The sequence below is a fragment of the Oryctolagus cuniculus genome, chromosome 8, assembly GCF_051225735.1.
Source record: "Oryctolagus cuniculus isolate XC-2025 breed Fujian yellow rabbit chromosome 8, ASM5122573v1, whole genome shotgun sequence".
Taxonomy (NCBI): Eukaryota; Metazoa; Chordata; class Mammalia; order Lagomorpha; family Leporidae; genus Oryctolagus; species Oryctolagus cuniculus.
The window spans coordinates 97,148,937-97,167,593 of NC_142874.1; the positions used below are offsets into that span (position 1 = coordinate 97,148,937).

General features: G+C 36.2%; 1 protein-coding gene across 1 annotated transcript in view; it reads left to right on the forward strand.

Annotated features, from left to right (window-relative positions):
- Positions 1-16,255, forward strand: part of STPG2 (sperm tail PG-rich repeat containing 2) — a 253,754-nt gene extending 237,499 nt beyond the window's left edge. Inside the window, exon 12 of the mRNA XM_089302607.1 lies at positions 15,975-16,255. Coding sequence (XP_089158733.1) covers positions 15,975-16,181 — 207 coding nt within the window. The 3' untranslated portion in view covers positions 16,182-16,255. The remainder of the gene's footprint in view (positions 1-15,974) is intronic.
- Positions 16,256-18,657: the final 2,402 nt, after the last annotated feature.

Genomic DNA, 18,657 nt, shown 5'->3' on the forward strand with positions numbered 1-18,657 from the left:
ACTTAGTGTAGGGTTAATCTTATGAGTATGAAGTTAACTAAAAATAGAATTTTGTAAAAAATAAGCATGGGAATAGGAGAGGGAGGATGATGAAGGGCAGGAGTATGGGTGGGAGGGAGGCAAAATGGGAAGAATCATTATGCTCCTAAATTTGTATATATGAAGTACATGAAGTTCTTATTCCTTAAATACATTTTTTTAAAAGTTACAATAAAAAAAGATTTCAGTGTCTTAATGTCTTTTCACTTTCCTTTCCCTCTGTGACCCCTGGCCAACAAATATTGTTATAACGGTTTCCCATATGTCTTATAGGCATTTTTATTTTCTTTTGTTTGCCTGTGTGGTTTCAAAATACTTGTCCTTAAGTTCACAGATTCTTTTCTCTCTTTGATCTAGTCTGTTGATGACATCTTCAATTGTAATCAGTATTTCACTGATAGATGTTTTCAGCTGCATGATTTTTGATTGACCTTTTTTATGATTTCTATGTTTTTGTTGACAATCTTTATTTTTAAAAAAAGGTTTATTTATTTGAAAGTCAGAGTTACAATTACAGTGAAAGAGCAAGAGTAATAGAGACAGAGAGACAGAGAGAGAGAGGGAGAGAGAGAGAGAATCTTTCATCTGATTCACTCCCCAGATAGCTGCAATGACCAGAGCTGTGCCAGACCATAGCCAGGAGCCAGGTGTTTCATCCTGGTCTTCCACATAGGTGGCAGGGGTCCAAACACTCCAGTCACCCTTCACTGCTTTTCCCAGGCCATTAGCAGGGAGCTGGATTAGGAAGTCATGCAGTTGGGACATGAACAGGCGCCTGTATGGGATGCTGGTGTTGCCGTTGGCAGCTTTACTTGCTATTCCACAATAGTGGCAACTTGTTTGTAGACTCTGTTAGTCATCGTGAGCTGTTTTCCTTATTTTGTGAAATTGTCTGTCTATATTCCCTTATATCTCACTGAGTTTTAAAAGGGTCATTACATTAAGTTTGTTTGTTTTTCTTTCTTTTTTTACATCTTTTAGATTTTCTTCACAGCAGGATGTATTCCTAAAGAATTATTTTATTCCTTTGGTGGTTTCATACTTGGTTTTTCATGTTTCTTGTGTCCTGTATGAAACTTGCCTCTTTTACTTTTGTGTAGCAGCTTTTGTAGGAAAGGCCTTTTTTTCTTTAGTTTGGATGTTTTGTTTAGAAGGGTGTTTTGGGGTGGGTTCTTTGGCCTTCTTCTAAATGGACACCTAAATATAGCTTCCCTGTGGTTCCCTAAGCTTTAATCAGTATCAGTGGTATCTAGAAGTGCTTCAGTAGTCTAGATTCCAGCTGTTTATAAAGGTGATTATGCAACTTTGCAGTGGATGTGAACTTCCACATGCATGTGTCCACTGGCACCGTGAAGCAACTTGAATGATGCTGGAGCTTGTGGCAGTGGGAGCTCTGGTTCCATAGCCATGGGGTATGAAGGCAATCATTCTCTGTTCCCACAAGGTTAGCCTGGGTGACGCCACTGCTTGTGGCAGTCACTATCATGGTCCTTGCGTCCCTGTGCATGGAGAGGCCTGTCCTTCACCTACTTGCTCTCCATGGAATGAAGGAATGTAACAGTGACTGTATTCTGATTATTATGCCGTGCTGTAGCAGCTTTGGTTCTGAGGATTGGGTCGGGTCAAAGGTAGGTCCCCTCTCTAGAGCAAAGTCATCACAAAGCCTCCAGTTAGGTCCCCTCACACAGACTCCAGGTAGCTCCCCATAAAACTTTTGAGGACTGTAGAATCCTATAGTTAGTACTGCTGGTCTACAGCAATAGTAGGTCCCTCATGCTTTGCTACTTCCCTTTTCCTGGCAATCTAGAGTTTTCCTCTGCTGTGGATCCAAGATCACAATTGCAGTGCACTTTGTTTCCCTCTTTATGCTGCCCTGTTTAGTGTCTGTGCTGTTTGGAGTTCCCATGCTTCCATTGGAATTTCGAAGTTCTCCCTCAGTCACTGTCCTTAAAATGTAGTCCTTCCTTTTTTCCCCTCTAGTTCTTTGTGGCAAAAGTGAATACAGTGTACCTACATTCATGCATGTTGAATCTGCCCTTTCCTGAGGGCCTTCTTAAGGGTAAAAACCCACTGTGAATGTAACCCAGCCATTTTGACTTCAAATACTGTGGTATTTCAATAATGAGATTATCCCTATTTTTATAAAAGGGGTTGTTCTTTCCATCCTGAAAATAAATAGATAGCAATAAGAATCATTTGATTAAAAAGTTTTTACTTTTTGAATATTATGGTTAGTGGTGAATTAAGCCTTTGATTATAAAGTGGAATGAAATTATGTTTTTACAAAAAATTAAGGAAATAAAAGCAAGGAAGGAGAGGAATTGAGGGAGGGAGAAAGGAATGGAGGGAAATATGATTATCTTGTTAGTATTGTATCATTGAAATACATGAAATCTATTCTGTTTTTATTAATAAACTTTAAAATATGTAAAAAATGTGAACATGAAATTGAATGGTTTCATACCTGTAGATACTTCTCTAGGGTTAGGGAATTTTCCTAAATGCTATTTAAATTCACATATTAAATTTTCCTGACTGCTATTTAATTTCATGTAAATTTCACAGCTTATATTAAAAAATTTCTCTTCCATTCTTATCAACTTGATTTTTAATTCCTAATCTAAATCTGTTCAATTGGTCTTGGGATCAGTTTTTTTTTTTTTTTTTTAAGAGTTACTTACTTACTTGAAAGAGTTACAGAGAGAGAGGAGAGGCAGAGAGAGAGAAAGACAAAGAGAGAGAGAGAGAGAGAGGTCCTCCATCCACTGGTTCATTCATTCCCCAGATGGCCACAACAGCTGAAGCTGCACTGATCCAAAGCCAGAAGCCTAGAGCTTCTTCCAGGTGTCCTATGCAGGTGCAGGGGCCTGCGACTTGGGACATCTACTGCTTTCCCAGGCCATAGCAGAGAGCTGGATGGGAAGTGGGGCAGCCGGAACTCAAAAAGGCACCCAAATGGAGTGCTGGCACTAAAGGCAGTGGCTTTATCCGCTACACCACAGTGCCGGCCCCCAATTATGTTCTTTTGAAAGATGTACTTTCTTTCTTTATATACGACATTACAAGCAATTGAAAGTAAAATTCTGAAGAAATCATATTATGCCAATTTGAGATAATACAATTGATGATAATTTCTGCCTTTTTTCTGCCTCAATAACATTAGTATTTGCTGGGACAGAAAGATTATCTAGGCCATTTATGTTCATGTGTTTTATTTTAATCTGCTGACATACACTTTTTTATATAAGCAATATCATGGATGATAGTGGAAATTTTTTGCTACGTTTTGATATCAAAGAGAAGGAAATGCATCTCATGACAATTATGAATTCAATTTAACTACCTGAAAGCACACTGTAATGACTTTGTGTGTTTGTCTGTGGTGAAAGTTTGAATAGACATTTCCACACTTCTGCATCATTGCTGATGTTTTAAATCATGTCTGACTTTGTTGGAAACGTACATGTTTTTAGGGAAACAGTACTTGCATAGCCTTTAAGCAGCACACACTTAACACAGGGGCTTATATTTGAGGCAAATGTAAGCATGGTATGGGTGGAAAATACTCTGAAGCCACAGTGTCAGTTCTATTTTGGGAGAGTGCAACAACACAGCTAACTGTGACAGAGAAGGCTTTAAAATAGATACCTACAGATTGATCTATACATTTGTTAACTGGTATTCACTCACAGATTAGAAAATATTCATTGATCACTTAATGTATGAAAAGATACTTGTCATCATTGAGTATAGCAAAACTGAGTCTTTGTGAACCTGGAGTAGTTTACATTCCTGTGAAAATGGATGATGTTAAACAAATCATTAAAAAGACTTGTTTAGTACATGTGTAAAAATGGCCACAGAATAAATAAATATGTGTTCTGAGTGCTTATCTTATGACACCTGACAAAGCTAATGGATTCAAAGAAGAATTGAGATCCTAAGATTGAGTTAGAACTGGAGAATAAAATCAGTAAGCAATGGGAGAGATCTTTTGGCATGCATAGATAATCCACTGTCTTGGATAGCAGCTGAGGAAAGTTAATCTTTTTGTAGTTTTATGCCCTCAAAGGAAGAGAACTGTTGACTGATAATGCCAGATGCCTTTCCCATATTCATTTTCTCTTTCTTTCTTGCTAACAGAATCCATTTTTTTATTTCCCCTTTGTAACTATATGGTAGTTAATTGATATGGTTTTAATCAATGCAAAGAAGACAAATGTTATTAGACTGTGCTTCCAGAAATTTTCCTCTGCGAAGGCTGTTTTAGCTGTAAGTACAATATTGCCTTTTCCATTTCTCTTTTTCGTTTCTTTATTAAAAGTTTTTATGTATTTATTTGAAAGAGTGACACAGATAAGATGATGACATACACACAGATACACACACACACACAGAGAGAGAGAGAGAGAGAGAGAGAGAGGTAGAGGTAAATATGTTCCATCCTCTGGTTCAATTCCCAAATGCCTGTGACAGCTGAGACTGGGCCAGGCTGAAACCAGGGTCCGGGGACTTCATCTGGGTCTCCCATATGGGTGGCAGGGACAAAAGCAGCTGAGCCATCATCTGCTACCTTTCAGGCATATTAGTGAGAAGCTGAATCAGAAGTGGAGTGGTGGGGAATAAGAGAGGGGAGAGATGTACAATTTGGGACATGCTCAAGCTGACTTGCCCCAAAAGGTAGAGTTAGAAACATACCAGGGGATTCCAATTCAATCCCATCAAGGTGTCATGTACCAATGCCATCTCACTAGTCCAAGTGATCAATTTCTGTTCACAATTGATCATAATGATAGGACTAAGAGCCAAAGGGATCCCATAAACAAGAATAGTGTCTGCAAATACTAGCTGATAGAATGAAAAAGGGAGAGAACGATCCAACATGGGAAGTGAGATACACAGCAGACTCATAGAATGGCAGATGTCCTAAACAGCACTCTGGCCTCAGAATCAGACCTTAAGGCATGTGGATCCAGCTGAAAAGCCCATGAGGGTATTTCAGGCATGGAAAGCCAAGACACTCTGGGGAAAAAAAAAAAAAGCCTAAATGAAAGATCTCCATGAGTGAGATCCCAGTGGAAAGAATGGGTCATCAAAGAAGGAGGTACCTTCTCTGAAGGGAGGAGAGAACTTCCGCTTTGACCACGGCCTTGTCTAAATATGATTAGAGTCAGTGAACTCAGGGGGCTTCCATAGCCTTGGCAGCTCATGACAAGAGCCTAGGGTGATTACTGATGCCATAAACAAGAGTGCATTTTGTTAAGTCAACAACAGGGGTCATTGTCCACTTACTCCTCATGTAGGATCTCTGTCCTTAGTGTGCTGTACATTGAGATTTAATGCTATAACTAGTACTCAAACAGTATTTTTCACTTTATGTTTCTGTGTGGGAGCAAACTGTTGAAATCTTTACTTAATGTATGCTAAACTGATCTTCTGTATATAAAGAGAATCGAAAATGAATCTTGATGTGAATGGAAGAGGAGAGGGAGTGGGAAAGGGGAGGGTTGCGGGTGGGAGGGACGTTATGGGGGGGGGAAGCCATTGTAACCCATAAGCTGTACTTTGGAAATTTATATTCATTAAATAAAAGTTAAAAAAAAAAGTGGAGTAGGTGGGACTTGCACTAAGCACTTCAATGCAGTTTCTTAATCTTCTGGGTTACAAGACCCATGCCATCCTGTCTTCATTTTTGAAATGAGAATGTTATTACAAAAGATATGGTCAGTTTTTTGAAACTCTAAGGATGAAGGTCACAATCTAAATATGGTAACATAGAAAACATGAAGGAGCCTGGATGCCTGATGATATTATTATATTATAATAAGTTGTAGCATTCAAATGCAAGTGGCATCCCTTAAAGCCAGAGTGATCAAAATGCTTCATGAAATACTTATAAATTATAAATTTGACTTCAAATTGGAAAAAGGCCTTGAACATTGGGGGGATTTTCTTAAAAATTTTACTATAGCCACTTGGATGCCAATGAGAGTTTCCTGCAGGTTCAGTAACTTACGTGAACCTGGCATGCAGATGGTGGCTCTGAAAGACTTAATGGTGACATAATAATATGTGAAAGGTTAAAATGAACATAACTTTGATATCTTTTAGATATAGAATAGAAAGTTAAGGAATATAATAAGCTAGGTTCTATATTTTCAGTATAGAAGGTTAAATAAGGAACTAGTGTAATTAGATGAGAAAGGATAGGTGGTTATATAGTTGAGGATTAGGGAAGCTAATGAGTTTTTATGAGGATAATGATATAGAAATGTCCAGAAAACACAAGAAATATTATTTCTTTTTTTTAAAAAGTTTTATTTTATTTATTTGAAAGACAGAGTTACAGAGAGAGGTAGAGACATAGAGAGAAAGGTCTTCCATCAGCTGGTTCACTCCCCAGATGGCCGCAACAGCTGGAGCTGTGCAGATCTGAAGTGGAGCCAGGAGCTTCTTCCAGGTCTCCCATGTGAGTGCAGGGGCACAAGGACTTGGACCATCTTCTGCTTTCCCAGGCCATAGCAGAGAGCTGGATCGAAAGAGGAGCAGTGGGACTGGAATCGGTGCTGGGATGCCGGTGCTTCAGGCCAGGGCTTTAACCCACTATGTTGTAGCATTAGCCCCTGGAAAAATTATTTCAAATGTATCTTGTATAATGTTGTATTGAAGAAATTATGTGAGGTGAATGGTTTATTAGTTAGATGATTTTGTCTACCTGCAGTTTTACTTATTCATTACTGAGCCTTGAAGTATCCTGGTATACTGATAATTCTAGTTTCTTTTATAAAATATCATTAGGCCCCTACCATGCCATTTCTTTTTTTAAAGATTTATTTATTTATTCAAAAGCCAGAGTTACACAGAGAGAGGAGAGGCAGAGAGAGAGAGAAAGAGAGAGGGAGAGAGAGAGAGAGATCTTCCATCCCCTGGTTCACTCCCTAATTGGCTGCAACAGCCAGAGCTGCGCCGATCTGAAGCCAGGAGCCAGGAGCCCCCTCGGGTCTCCCACGCAGGTGCAGGGTCCCAAGGGCTCAGGCCATCTTTAACCGCAGAGAGTTGGATTGAATGGAGCAGCTGGGATCCAAACCGGTGCCCACATGGGATGCTGGAATCGCAGGCAGCAGCTTCACCTGCCATGCCGCAGTGCTGGCCCCCATACCATGCAGTTATAATTACAATAGCTTTGCAGGGTGACTTGAAGTCAGGTATTATGATGCTTCTAGCTTATTTTATTTATTTTTTCACTCAGCATCAATTTGGCTATTCTGGGTCATTTGTGATTCCATATGAATTTTATGATTTTTTTTTTTAGGATTCTGTAAAGAATGTCATTGGTATTTTCATAGGGATTTCATTGAATCACTAGATTGCTTTAGGTAGCTTAGACATTTTAATTATATTAATTCTTCCAGTCCATGAATGGGGAATCTTTTTTTAATTTTTTGGTGTCATTGATGCTTTCTTTCATCAATGTTTTATTATTTTCTTTTTAAAGATTTTTAACTTCTTTGGTTAAATTTATTACTAAGTATTTGATTTTTTAAACTTTTATTTAGTAAATATAAATTTCCAAAGTATAGTTTATGGATTACAATGGCTTTTTCCCCCCATAACTTCTCTCCTACCTGCACCCCTCCCATCTCCCACTCCCTCTCCCATTCCATTCACTTCAAGATCCATTTTCAATTATCTTTATATACAGAAGATTGATTTAGTATATACTAAGTAAAGATTTCATCAGTTTGCACCCACACAGAACATAAAGTGTAAAATATTGTTTGAGTACTAGTTATAGCGTTAATTCACATGGAACAACACATTAAGGACAGAGATCCTACATGAGGTGTAAGTGCATAGTGACTCCTGTTGTTGACTTAACAAATTGACACTCTTGTTTATGGCGTCAGTAATCTCCCAAGGATCTTGTTATGAGTTACCAAGGCTATGGAAGCCTTTTGAGTTTGCCGACTTTGATCTTATTTAGACAAGGTCATAGTGTCCTGACTGCTGATGTACAATTTAATACTTTATCCCTTTTAGTATTGTTTTTTTGTTCTACTTAATACTATTGGTTGAACTCTGTAATTAACACACAATTATTCTTAGGTGTTTAACTGAAAAGTGATCTCTTAAATATAAGAGTGGGATTAAGAGAGGGAGGAGATGGACAATTTGGGACATGCTCAAGCTGACTTGCCCCAAATGGTGGAGTTAGAAATGTGCCAGGGGATTCCAGTAGAATCCCATCAAAGTGGCATGTACCAATGCCATCTCACTAGTCCAAGTGATCAATTTCAGTTCACAATTTATCATACTGATAGGTCTAAGAGTCAAAGGGATCACACAAACAAGACTAATGTCTGCTAATACTAACTGATAGAATAAGAAAGGTAGAGAATGATCCAATGTGGGAAGCGGGATGCATAGCAACTTATAGAATGGCAGATGTCCTAAGCAGCACTCTGGCCTTAGAATCAGCCCTTAAGGCATTAGGATCTGGCTGAAGAGCCCATGAGAGTACTTTAGGCATGGAAAGCCAAGACACTCTGGCAAAAACAAAAAAGAAAAAACAAAAAACCCTAAATGAAAGATCTCTGTGAGTGAGATCCCAGAAGAAAGAAAGGGCCATCCAAGAAGGAGGTACCTTTCTCTGAAGTATTTGATTTTTTGTGTTTACCTATTGTTAATCAGATTTTTTCTCTCCCTTTTTGTGTGTTCATCATTAGCATATAAAAACTACTAATTTTGTATTTTTTTTTTGTTTCCACCTTTACTAAATAGGTTTATCCATTCTAACAGCTTTTTAGTGATTGTTTAGGATTTTCCATGTACAGCATCATCTGTAGATAAGGATATTTTGACATCCTCCCTTTCAATTTTGATGCTGTTTATTTCTTTCTCTTTCCTAATTGCTTTAATACTTCCAGTAGTATGTTGAATAAGAGGAGTGAAAGCGGATATCTCTGTCTTGTTCCAGATCTGAGGGGTAATGCTTTTTGCTTTTCTCCGTTCAGCATGATATTAGCTATTGGTTTATAATTTTGAGATATGTTCTAATATACCTAATTTGTAGAGCATTTTTATTATTAAGGGGTGTTAGCAAATGATCTCTCCTCGTCTATTGAGATGAACATATATTTTTTGATCTTCATTCTGTTGATTTGTTTATGATATTTATTGACTGGTGTAAAAACTGACATATAAGTCAATGGATCAGAATAGAAAGCCCCAGAATTAATGCATTTACATAAATCAACTCATTTTTGAAATAAGTGCAAATACCCTACCTTGGAGTAAGAATAATCTCTTCAGTAAATAGTGCTGGCAAGACTGGATGTGTATACACACACACACATATATGCATATTCTTTTAGTTCCTTAGACATTTTATGACTTTTTTCTGAATGTGTATACACACACATATACACATATATATCTATATACATATATGTATGTATATATTTATATTCAATATATGGCAACTGTGTCAAAGCTTTTGTTTCTTGCCAGCTCTTACTCTTGTATGGCAACCAAGCATCAGTAGCCTGTATACGATTTCACTCTCTTTTTCCAGCCCTTGCAGACCTGCATCCTTTTGTCTGTTGTAGCATCTGCATGTATTCCATAGTAAAATATCAGTGATGTATTTTCAGTTCCTTAGTATTTATTCTCTATTAGCTATGTGACCGTCAAAAGCTTCAATCATCCTTAGAATAATCTGTGACAAACCCCATCTTTAACTCTTGCCCAGTCTTGATAAATACACTTAGTGAAGAAAATATCTTGCAATTTCAATTCACATATGAAGGGCTCTTCTGTTTTTGAAATTTAGTACATAAAATCTTTCTTCTACAGCTCTTGGAAAAACCTTAAAACTGATTTTAAAATTTTACCTTTTTTGGAGGTTAGCATTGTTGGCAGGCTGGGAATAACTATTTTTATTCTGGATAAATTAAGTTAAGAAAAAAAGAAGTTTAGAAATAAATAATCATGGGGCTGGCATTATGGCATAGTGGGTTAAGCTGCCTCCTGTACACTGGCATTCCATGTGGGTGCAGGTTAGAGTTCCAGCTGCTCCACTTCTGATCCAGCTCCAGACTAATGTGCCTGGGAAAGCAGCAGAGGATGACCCAAGTCCTTAGGCCCCTGAACCCATGTGCAAGACCCAGATGAAGCTCCTGGCTCCTGGTTTTTGACTGGTCATGTCCTAGCCATTGCAACCATTTGGGGAGTGAACCAGTGTATGGAAGATCTCTCTCTCTCTTTTTATGTCCCTCACACCTCAACTCTCTCTTTCAAATAAGTAAGTAAATCTTAAAAAAAAATCATTGCTACTCAGTGTTTTTAAAGGATAAATTTACAGAATACATTATTATGATAATTTTAAATTTGCATGTATATCTTACATAAATGTAAGCAAAGCTTTGCACAGCTTCAAGAGGAAGTAGATATTTAAAAAGTAAGGATAAATCTACTTTATTTCTATTTTTATATCTTTAAGAGACATAGCTACTCTTCAGTGTTCCTGTAAAAAGAAGTGAAAAATGGTAAAAATTACAAATATCAACAATGAAAACAAGAAACTCTACAGTTCTGGAAGTAATAAGCAAACAATTCATTGTCTTTATTATTTTGAAATTTGAAAGCATAGGTGAAATGAACAACCTTCACTAATGGAAAACATCCAGAGTTACTATGTTCTCTAAAGGATTCACTTTTCAACCAAAACCCTTTAGATATGTAAATATCAGGTGGGTGTGATACCATACCCACCGGATTCCAGGTGAAAAAGAATATTTCAAAGCAGCTATTACAATTTTCTCAAGTAAATTATGGAACTTTTGTAAAAAATCAAAGGAAAATTACTGGTAGTGAACCAATAAATAAATAATCTCTATAGATACATGGAAGAAAGCAAGCAAACAGAATGAAACTCACTAGATGTGAGATAGGAGAAGATAGAATCAATGAAGTAAGAGATAAGCCAATGGGCATAATTCAATTTGAAAAAAATAGGAAAAGACTGAACAAAATGAATTTTCTGATACCAGTGGTTCAATCTCAAATATTGTAAATATGTGTACTGGGAATTCCATATAGGAAAGAGAGAGGGGGAAGAAAAAAATATTTGAAGAAATAATCATTTAAAATTTTACACATTTGATGAAGAACGTTAATTTATAGATTTAGTTAGCTCAGTGAACTCTAAGTAGGATACAAATAAACTAAAGGCACACTTAGATGCATCATTACTTAGATACATGAAACTGTTGAAAGACAAAGAAAACATCTTGAAATAGTAAGAGGAAAAATAGCTTATTATGTATAACAGAAGAAACATGATTGTGAATGTCTCATCAGAAACAGTGGAGTCCAGAAATTAGTGAGATGACATATTCAAAATACTGGGAGAAAATAAGCAATAATCCTCTAGCCAGTAAAATTATATTTAAAAAAATGAATGCAATGTAAAATATTCTCAGATTCTTTTTTTACTGTTGGATGGTAAAAAAAAATTATTCTGAATCTGAAACTGATGTTCAGTGTTTATTCACAATGTGCTGTAACATGAAGAGACAACCACAGGCATCTAATGCTCCATTCTTTGCTGGAGCAGAGGAGTTCTGTAGTCAGTGTTTGATTATCAGAAGAGCAGAGACTACATGCAATTTCATTTGTCCCAGGTCAGAGAGTATATGAAATTTCACATGTCAAATGTCAGGAATAGGTGGAATTGGAAAATTCTGAATTTTGATATCAAGAGATTGTGTCTGGGATTCCAGGTCAGCCAAGCTTGGGGTATAAATGCGTTAATAAAAGGGTACCGAGCATGGAGAATGTTTCAGGGAATTTGACTTCATAGATTTAAATAAAATCACAAATTATGAGCTATGGTTCCACTGAAACAGAAACTGTCTGACTAGCCTTCCTTTGGAGATGGTTGAGACCAGTGAATTCTATTATTTATTTATTTAAATATATATTTGGATAACAAAGTGACATCGAGAGAAAGGTCTTCCACTTGCTGGTTCACTCTTCAACCAGGTTGGAGCCAGGCTGATGCCAGGAGCCAGGAACTCTATCTGGGTTCCCCACACAGATGGCAGAGGCCTAAGTGCTGGGGCCATCATTCACTGCCATTTAAGATGCATTAGCAGGAAGCTAAATTGGAAGCAAAGCATCTGAGTCTTGAACCAGCACTCTAATATTTGTTGCTAGGTTGCAAGCAATAGCTTAGTCCACTGTACCACAATGCTGACCCATTTATTTATTTATTTATTGATTGATTGATTGTAGCTGACTTGGACACAAAGAGTCACAAGTCTTCACGTGATTCCTAACTAGTTAACTAGCTGTGTGTGTGTGTGTGTGTGTGTGTCTTAAAATATTAGGCTTTCCTTTTAAATATTCAGATAGTATCTCTCTTCACACAAAGGAAATATCACTTAGTTAGAGTTCATGTAGTCCCACCCCTAATAAAGCTAAAAATATTAATGATGATGATGATAGCAGGAAAAGCATATACTAGGACTCTTTATGTGTTAGATATTATTCTAAGAATTCTGCATACACTAATTCTTTTAACTCTATGATTCTTAGGTCATTTTAAAGTAAGGCCCTGGTTTTCAAGATGAGAAAGTCATGACACCTCATATTTACCCTCCATTTGCATTGATGCATATTCTTTTAGTTAATTAGATATTTTATGACTTTTTTCTTGAATATAAAATGGCCTCTACTACAGTGGCCTATAGAAACTGAACATGACTGCTTAGCACTGCTGTTGCTCTCTTAAAAGTGCAATGTTTTAGGTTCCATGTTTATTTATGTAACTGGCTACCTATTCAAAGGTTGGCATTTAAGCCTATAACATAGATTCATGTTCTTGCCAAATAAAGTGAGACTAGGAAAGTGAAAATCAGTTTTTTTAGCCTTTACCTTGGGACCCAGATTCTGCTATATAGTATGTGGGAGTTTGCAAACACTAACAGGGTTCAAATTCTGGACATAAGTGGGCAAAAGGCATGAGAAATGTCTATAACATCCATTCTCATGTGCCTTCCCTATCTTTTGTGATTTATAAAAGATCACTAATAGAAAATTGATGATGTTATCTATACAGACTTCCTCCGACATGGTGTTCACCTTGTCAGTGACATAAAATTAGAATTGAAAATAAGTAAAAAGAATTCAGGAACATAAATAAGGTAGAAAATTAGGCTGAAAGTCCTCTGAGAAGAAGAAATACAAGAGTTCATTGTATTTAAGGGTAAAAAATGAATTCAAATGATTGGAAAGTCAGTGAATCTACTAGAATTTAAGGTAGTTAGTTTGGTGAACTTTCCACGATCTGAACAAATTACTGCAGAATGAAAATGATCACTGATATGATTTTCTGTCTTTCCTTCAAAACATTTTTTAAATGTTTATATTATTTATTTATTTAAAAGGCAGTGACAGAGAGAGAGAAAAGAGGGGGAGGGGGAGAGAGAGGAGAGAGGAGAGAAGAGAGAAGAAGAGAGGAGGGAGGAGGGATGTGGGAGGAGGGAGGAGAGAGAGACAGAGAGAGAATACATCCACTAGTTCACTCTCCAAACAGATGCAATGACCAAGATTGGGCCAAGCCAAAGCCAGGAGCCAGGAACTTCACCAAGTCTCTCATATGAGTGCCAAGGTACAAGTATGTGGGTCATCTTTTGCTGCCTTCCCAGATGCATTATCAGGGAACTGGAGTTCCTGGGACTAGAACAGCATTCCTATATGGAATGCCAGCATTGCAGATGGCAGCTTAACCAGCTGAGTCACAATGCTGGCCTCCAAGGCACTATATGTTTGTGTGTGTGTGGTGTGTGAATACACTTATACATTTATATATGTGCATACACACATATATATATGGTTGCTGTGTGGCAGTAATCAAGCCATTTAATCCTTTCTAGGGTACGTACTAGAAGAAAGGATAGTTGGTGACACCAGGAAGGGTGTTAAGAAACAATAATTGCTGTGGGTAAGAAAATTAAAATGTATAGTGGCACAACTAAGAACTTTTTTTTTTTTTTTTTTGACAGTCAGAGTGGACAGTGAGAGAGAGAGACAGAGAGAAAGGTCTTCCTTTTGCCGTTGGTTCACCCTCCAATGGCCGCTGTGGCTGGCACGCTGCAGCCGGCGTACCACACTGATCCGATGGCAGGAGCCAGGTACTTATCCTGGTCTCCCATGGGGTGCAGGGCCCAAGCACTTGGGCCATCCTCCACTGCATTCCCTGGCCATAGCAGAGAGCTGGCTTGGAAGAGGGGCAACCGGGACAGAATCCGGCGCCCCAACTGGGACTAGAACCTGGTGTGCTGGTGCCACAAGGTGGAGGATTAGCCTAGTGAGCCGTGGCGCCGGCCACAACTAAGAACTTTGTAAAACTTTCTTAAATAATGCAGGAATATTATATATCAGGATTTCTTTGTGCTTTTGCAGTCTCTTTTACGTTCGTTCCATATTGCCATAGAGACAGCCTTAAAGATGTGCGAGTGGTCTATGGAAATATTCCCACTGCTGCTTGTCCTCAGACTACTCTTATTATTATTATCGCAGGCAAGAAGAAAATAGCACCTGGAATCTCTTAGTTGACTTAGCTATCATGACATTGGTGTTCAACACAGGATCAAACTAAAAATGTGGGGTTTTAGATGAGAATCTCCAATGCTATTCATGAACAGTACTCTTCTATCGAATGAGTCTTTGGAAATGGAAGAGAATGTTGTTGGTGTATGCTTGAAGTAGATAATACTGCTTAAGAAACGAGAGATGGTATTGTATAACTTGTGATACCTAGAAGGATTTCAAAAGTACACTTTCTCAGGGTTCAAACTTGTTTGACTTACTTGAAACACCAAAATAATACCCTGTTAGCCAGACCTTAATTGTTCAGCATTATTCCCCAGTAATTAGGTCTTCTAGAATAGTTAGATTTGTTTACTTATTTGGAATCATGTGCCAATCTAATCATAATAACATTTAATTCTCACAATAAGCTTATGACATAAATGCTGTCATTTTTATCATTTTAAGATGAGGAAACTGAGGAGAATACAGTTTAAGTGGATTGCCTAAGCTGATACATCTAGTAAGCAGCAGGTATTTTGAACCCTGGAATTCTAGCACTAAAGTCCACTCTCTTAGCTATAACACCATACTGTGTACCAGGAAATTATTAAACCTTAAACACTGTTTGTTATTCACAATACAGTTGAGTCAAACTCAAAAAGATATGCTATTTTAAAATAATTTGAAGAAAATTGGCTTTTAAAAGTTTTCATTAAGATAATTTGCTAATGGAAGGCATTAATTGTGCAACAAATACATGACATTTGTATTTAATTTAGATTAGAATTTTTATTGTACTAATTAACATCCATGTTTGTTTATGTTGATTAAAAATGCTAATATAATGGGAGATCATATAAAGAGCCATAAATGATGAAGGGGAAACCTTTTAACTTAATTGAGACCTATTAAAAATGAAATAAGCAGTCTCATTTTGTAGAATAAGTATGCTCTTATAGAACAGTAAAGCAGGAATGGTATTGCTACTTATGAAAACAAATAAGTATTGATTTTACTCCTGTCTGAAATTTGATTTTCATTATTAAATTGAAAATGATCATTTAGTCTATATCATGAGACTATTTTAAAAATAATATGATATCATATTTCACAATTCTGCTTATATTATCTTCACTTTTAATTTTGAATTTATGCTTTTATTATAAGATCATTGATTTAGGGACCGTCTTTCTAATTTTAATGTTTAAATAAAAAACAATTTCATGTTTTTCTACTTATATCATTGCTTAGCGTGAACATCTACCTGATATCTTCTTTCCTTTTTTTTTTTTTTAACAAAATATGTATTTACGCTCAACCATTAACATGTTTTTCAGGTTATTCCAGCACCAGGCAGCTATGATGTTCAGAAATCATATGAGATGTCCCAAGTTAAACATAAATACATGCCACCTCGTAGTATCGTGGCTAAAAGAAGACATGCCTCCTTTCTTAGTGCAACTCCCCGGTGCATGGAAAAAATGCCTGATGGACCAGGTAAGTCAAGTCTAGACTGTCCTTTAAAGCTTTACAGGGGAAAATAATTAAAATAGACAATTTGAGGCATACATTTATATTTATCATGCCTCTTTAAATGTGTGTAAAAAGAGAAAAAAAAGAACCCAGTTATTCAGCAAAAGATTTAAAAAGATTTTTTAATATAATAGTTTTTTGGGGGGATCTTATGTTTCTTGATCTTACCAAAAGTCATTTACCAATTTTACTGATGCTAATAAAGCCATCTGGCATTCTATTATTGACAAAACAAAGCTTATATTAGGCTAAAGTTGTTTAGAAAAAGCCACCTTATTCTGATTTGAAAATTTTTCATACACATGTACAAGATATATATCATGCCAGTTACATGGAATTATTCTACTTTTTCTCAAGTTCAAGATAACAACTAATATAAACTATAGATATTTATTTAAGGATTTAAAATTCCAAAAATAATTTTGATTTCTAGAATTGAAATTGACTCAGCTGTTAATGATAGCATGATTGGTCTAAAAATGAATGCAAGAGCTTTTCCTGGTAATGAAGATAAATTAGTTAGTAAGCTATTTTACATATAATAATTAGATACAGAACAGGAACAAGAGTTTTCAACAGTAATTTATGAAGTATTGCCATTAAACGACCAAATTGTGGTAATGAGTTTTTATGATATTATGAAGGAAAAATGAATGAAACAGAATTAGTAACTATTTTTTCCAGAGTTGTTAATGAAAAATCCAAGCAAGAGAATGCAACCTGTCAGGCAAAAGCAGAACAAAACAAAAAAGAGAAAGCAATGTGGAGATCCTGAGATCCTGAGAGACTTTGTTATTTTTTTATTATTATGTTTTAAGACTCCGCCATATTGCCAGCTTGAAGATCCATTTTATATTGAAATTTAACTCTCCTTTTTTTTCTCCTTCTTCGGTTATCATAACATTGTTGATATGATAGGATTTGCTTGCTATGAAGTAGAATTCTAAGTCCTTTAGTGTGTCCTTGACTGTTCTCAGTATGTGGTCACCCAGAAGTGGTACAGGGAAATGAATTCTTTGAAGTTCTAATACCATTGCCATCACCAAGCACAATCAATTAAATATTAAATAAATACCCATATCATGGTCTTTTGAAGTAGATTATGTAGAGTTTCATATTTCTTGAAGTTTTTTTCTCTCCCTGTCTTGACTCTGCATAACAGAGTGGATGGTATGCATGATAAGTTTCCTTCAGCATCACGATTTGCACTCTGACTTTTTATTCCTTCATGGAAGTCCAAAGCATAGTGACTGTCGGAGTTGCTAGTCTGCTAAATGAAAAGACTTTACCACATTAGTTAATAAAAGTAATTCATTAAATTTGCCATACTGCATCTGAAAGTGACCTATACTTCAAAGTAATGATAATATAAAGCCTCCATAATCAACATATTAGAAAAATCCATATGGATTCTGAAGCTATTATTTAATACCATGAAGCATGAAATGTTATTTCCTCTGACATGTTATATATTTTAATAATTATGGATTTGTTCATTCTTTTAAATTTAATCATCTGTCTTAAAGTTATGCAGTCCAAAATGTGGCTCTAACATAAATTTAATTGATACCCAGGGCCAATTCAATTAATATCCATGCTTAATTTTAGTAACTTTAGATTAAATTCCAGGTGTTGAAATTCTGTTTTATCGATTCAGTTGAGAAAGATATTCAAGTGTGATATTGTGAACTCTATATAAATTTTTAGTTTTTTTAATGGATCTTTACTTAGATTAGCTTTATCTGTTGATTAATATGATGAAGAATTCTTCATTCTTTTAATAAATACAATTGAGAAGACTTTAAATAGTTCATGGAAAATCTACATTATCATTTACTTCAATTTCATAAACTTTTTGAAGCTCCTGGTACCAACATGATTTTCTGCTCTAAAATGAAAAATCCCATTTTTCTTTATAGTATTTATAATACTTAACTTTTTTGAAGACACTTAATATGGTCTTTTGTTTAAAACATATGCATTTTATAATCAAAATACTTTGTGTCAATTGTTTGTCTTATGAATGATGTCCTTCGTATCTTTCATTCCTAGAAATTAAACAAAGTGTTTCTTTACCGATATTTCGTCATTTAAACATTGACAATTTTGTTTCACATTAATACCAATGAACAGGACCTTTTTGGTTAAACATTAGATAGAATTATTTTATATTGTAATGTAATGTTACATGCATACATAGTTGAAACTGATAGGCTATTTGACCTAATTTTTAAGATTTATTTATTTATTTATTTGAAATGCAGAGTTACAGAGAGGCAAAGGCAGAGAAAGAGAAAGAGAGAGAGGCCTTCCATCCACTTGTTCACTGCTCAGATGCCTGCAACGGCTGGGGATGTGCCAATCTGAAACCAGGAGCCAAGGAGCTTCTTTCACGTCTCCCACATGGTCTAGGGGCCCAAGACTTCATCCATCTTCTACTGCTTTCCCAGGCCATAGCAGAGAGCTGGATGGGAAGTGGAGCAGCCG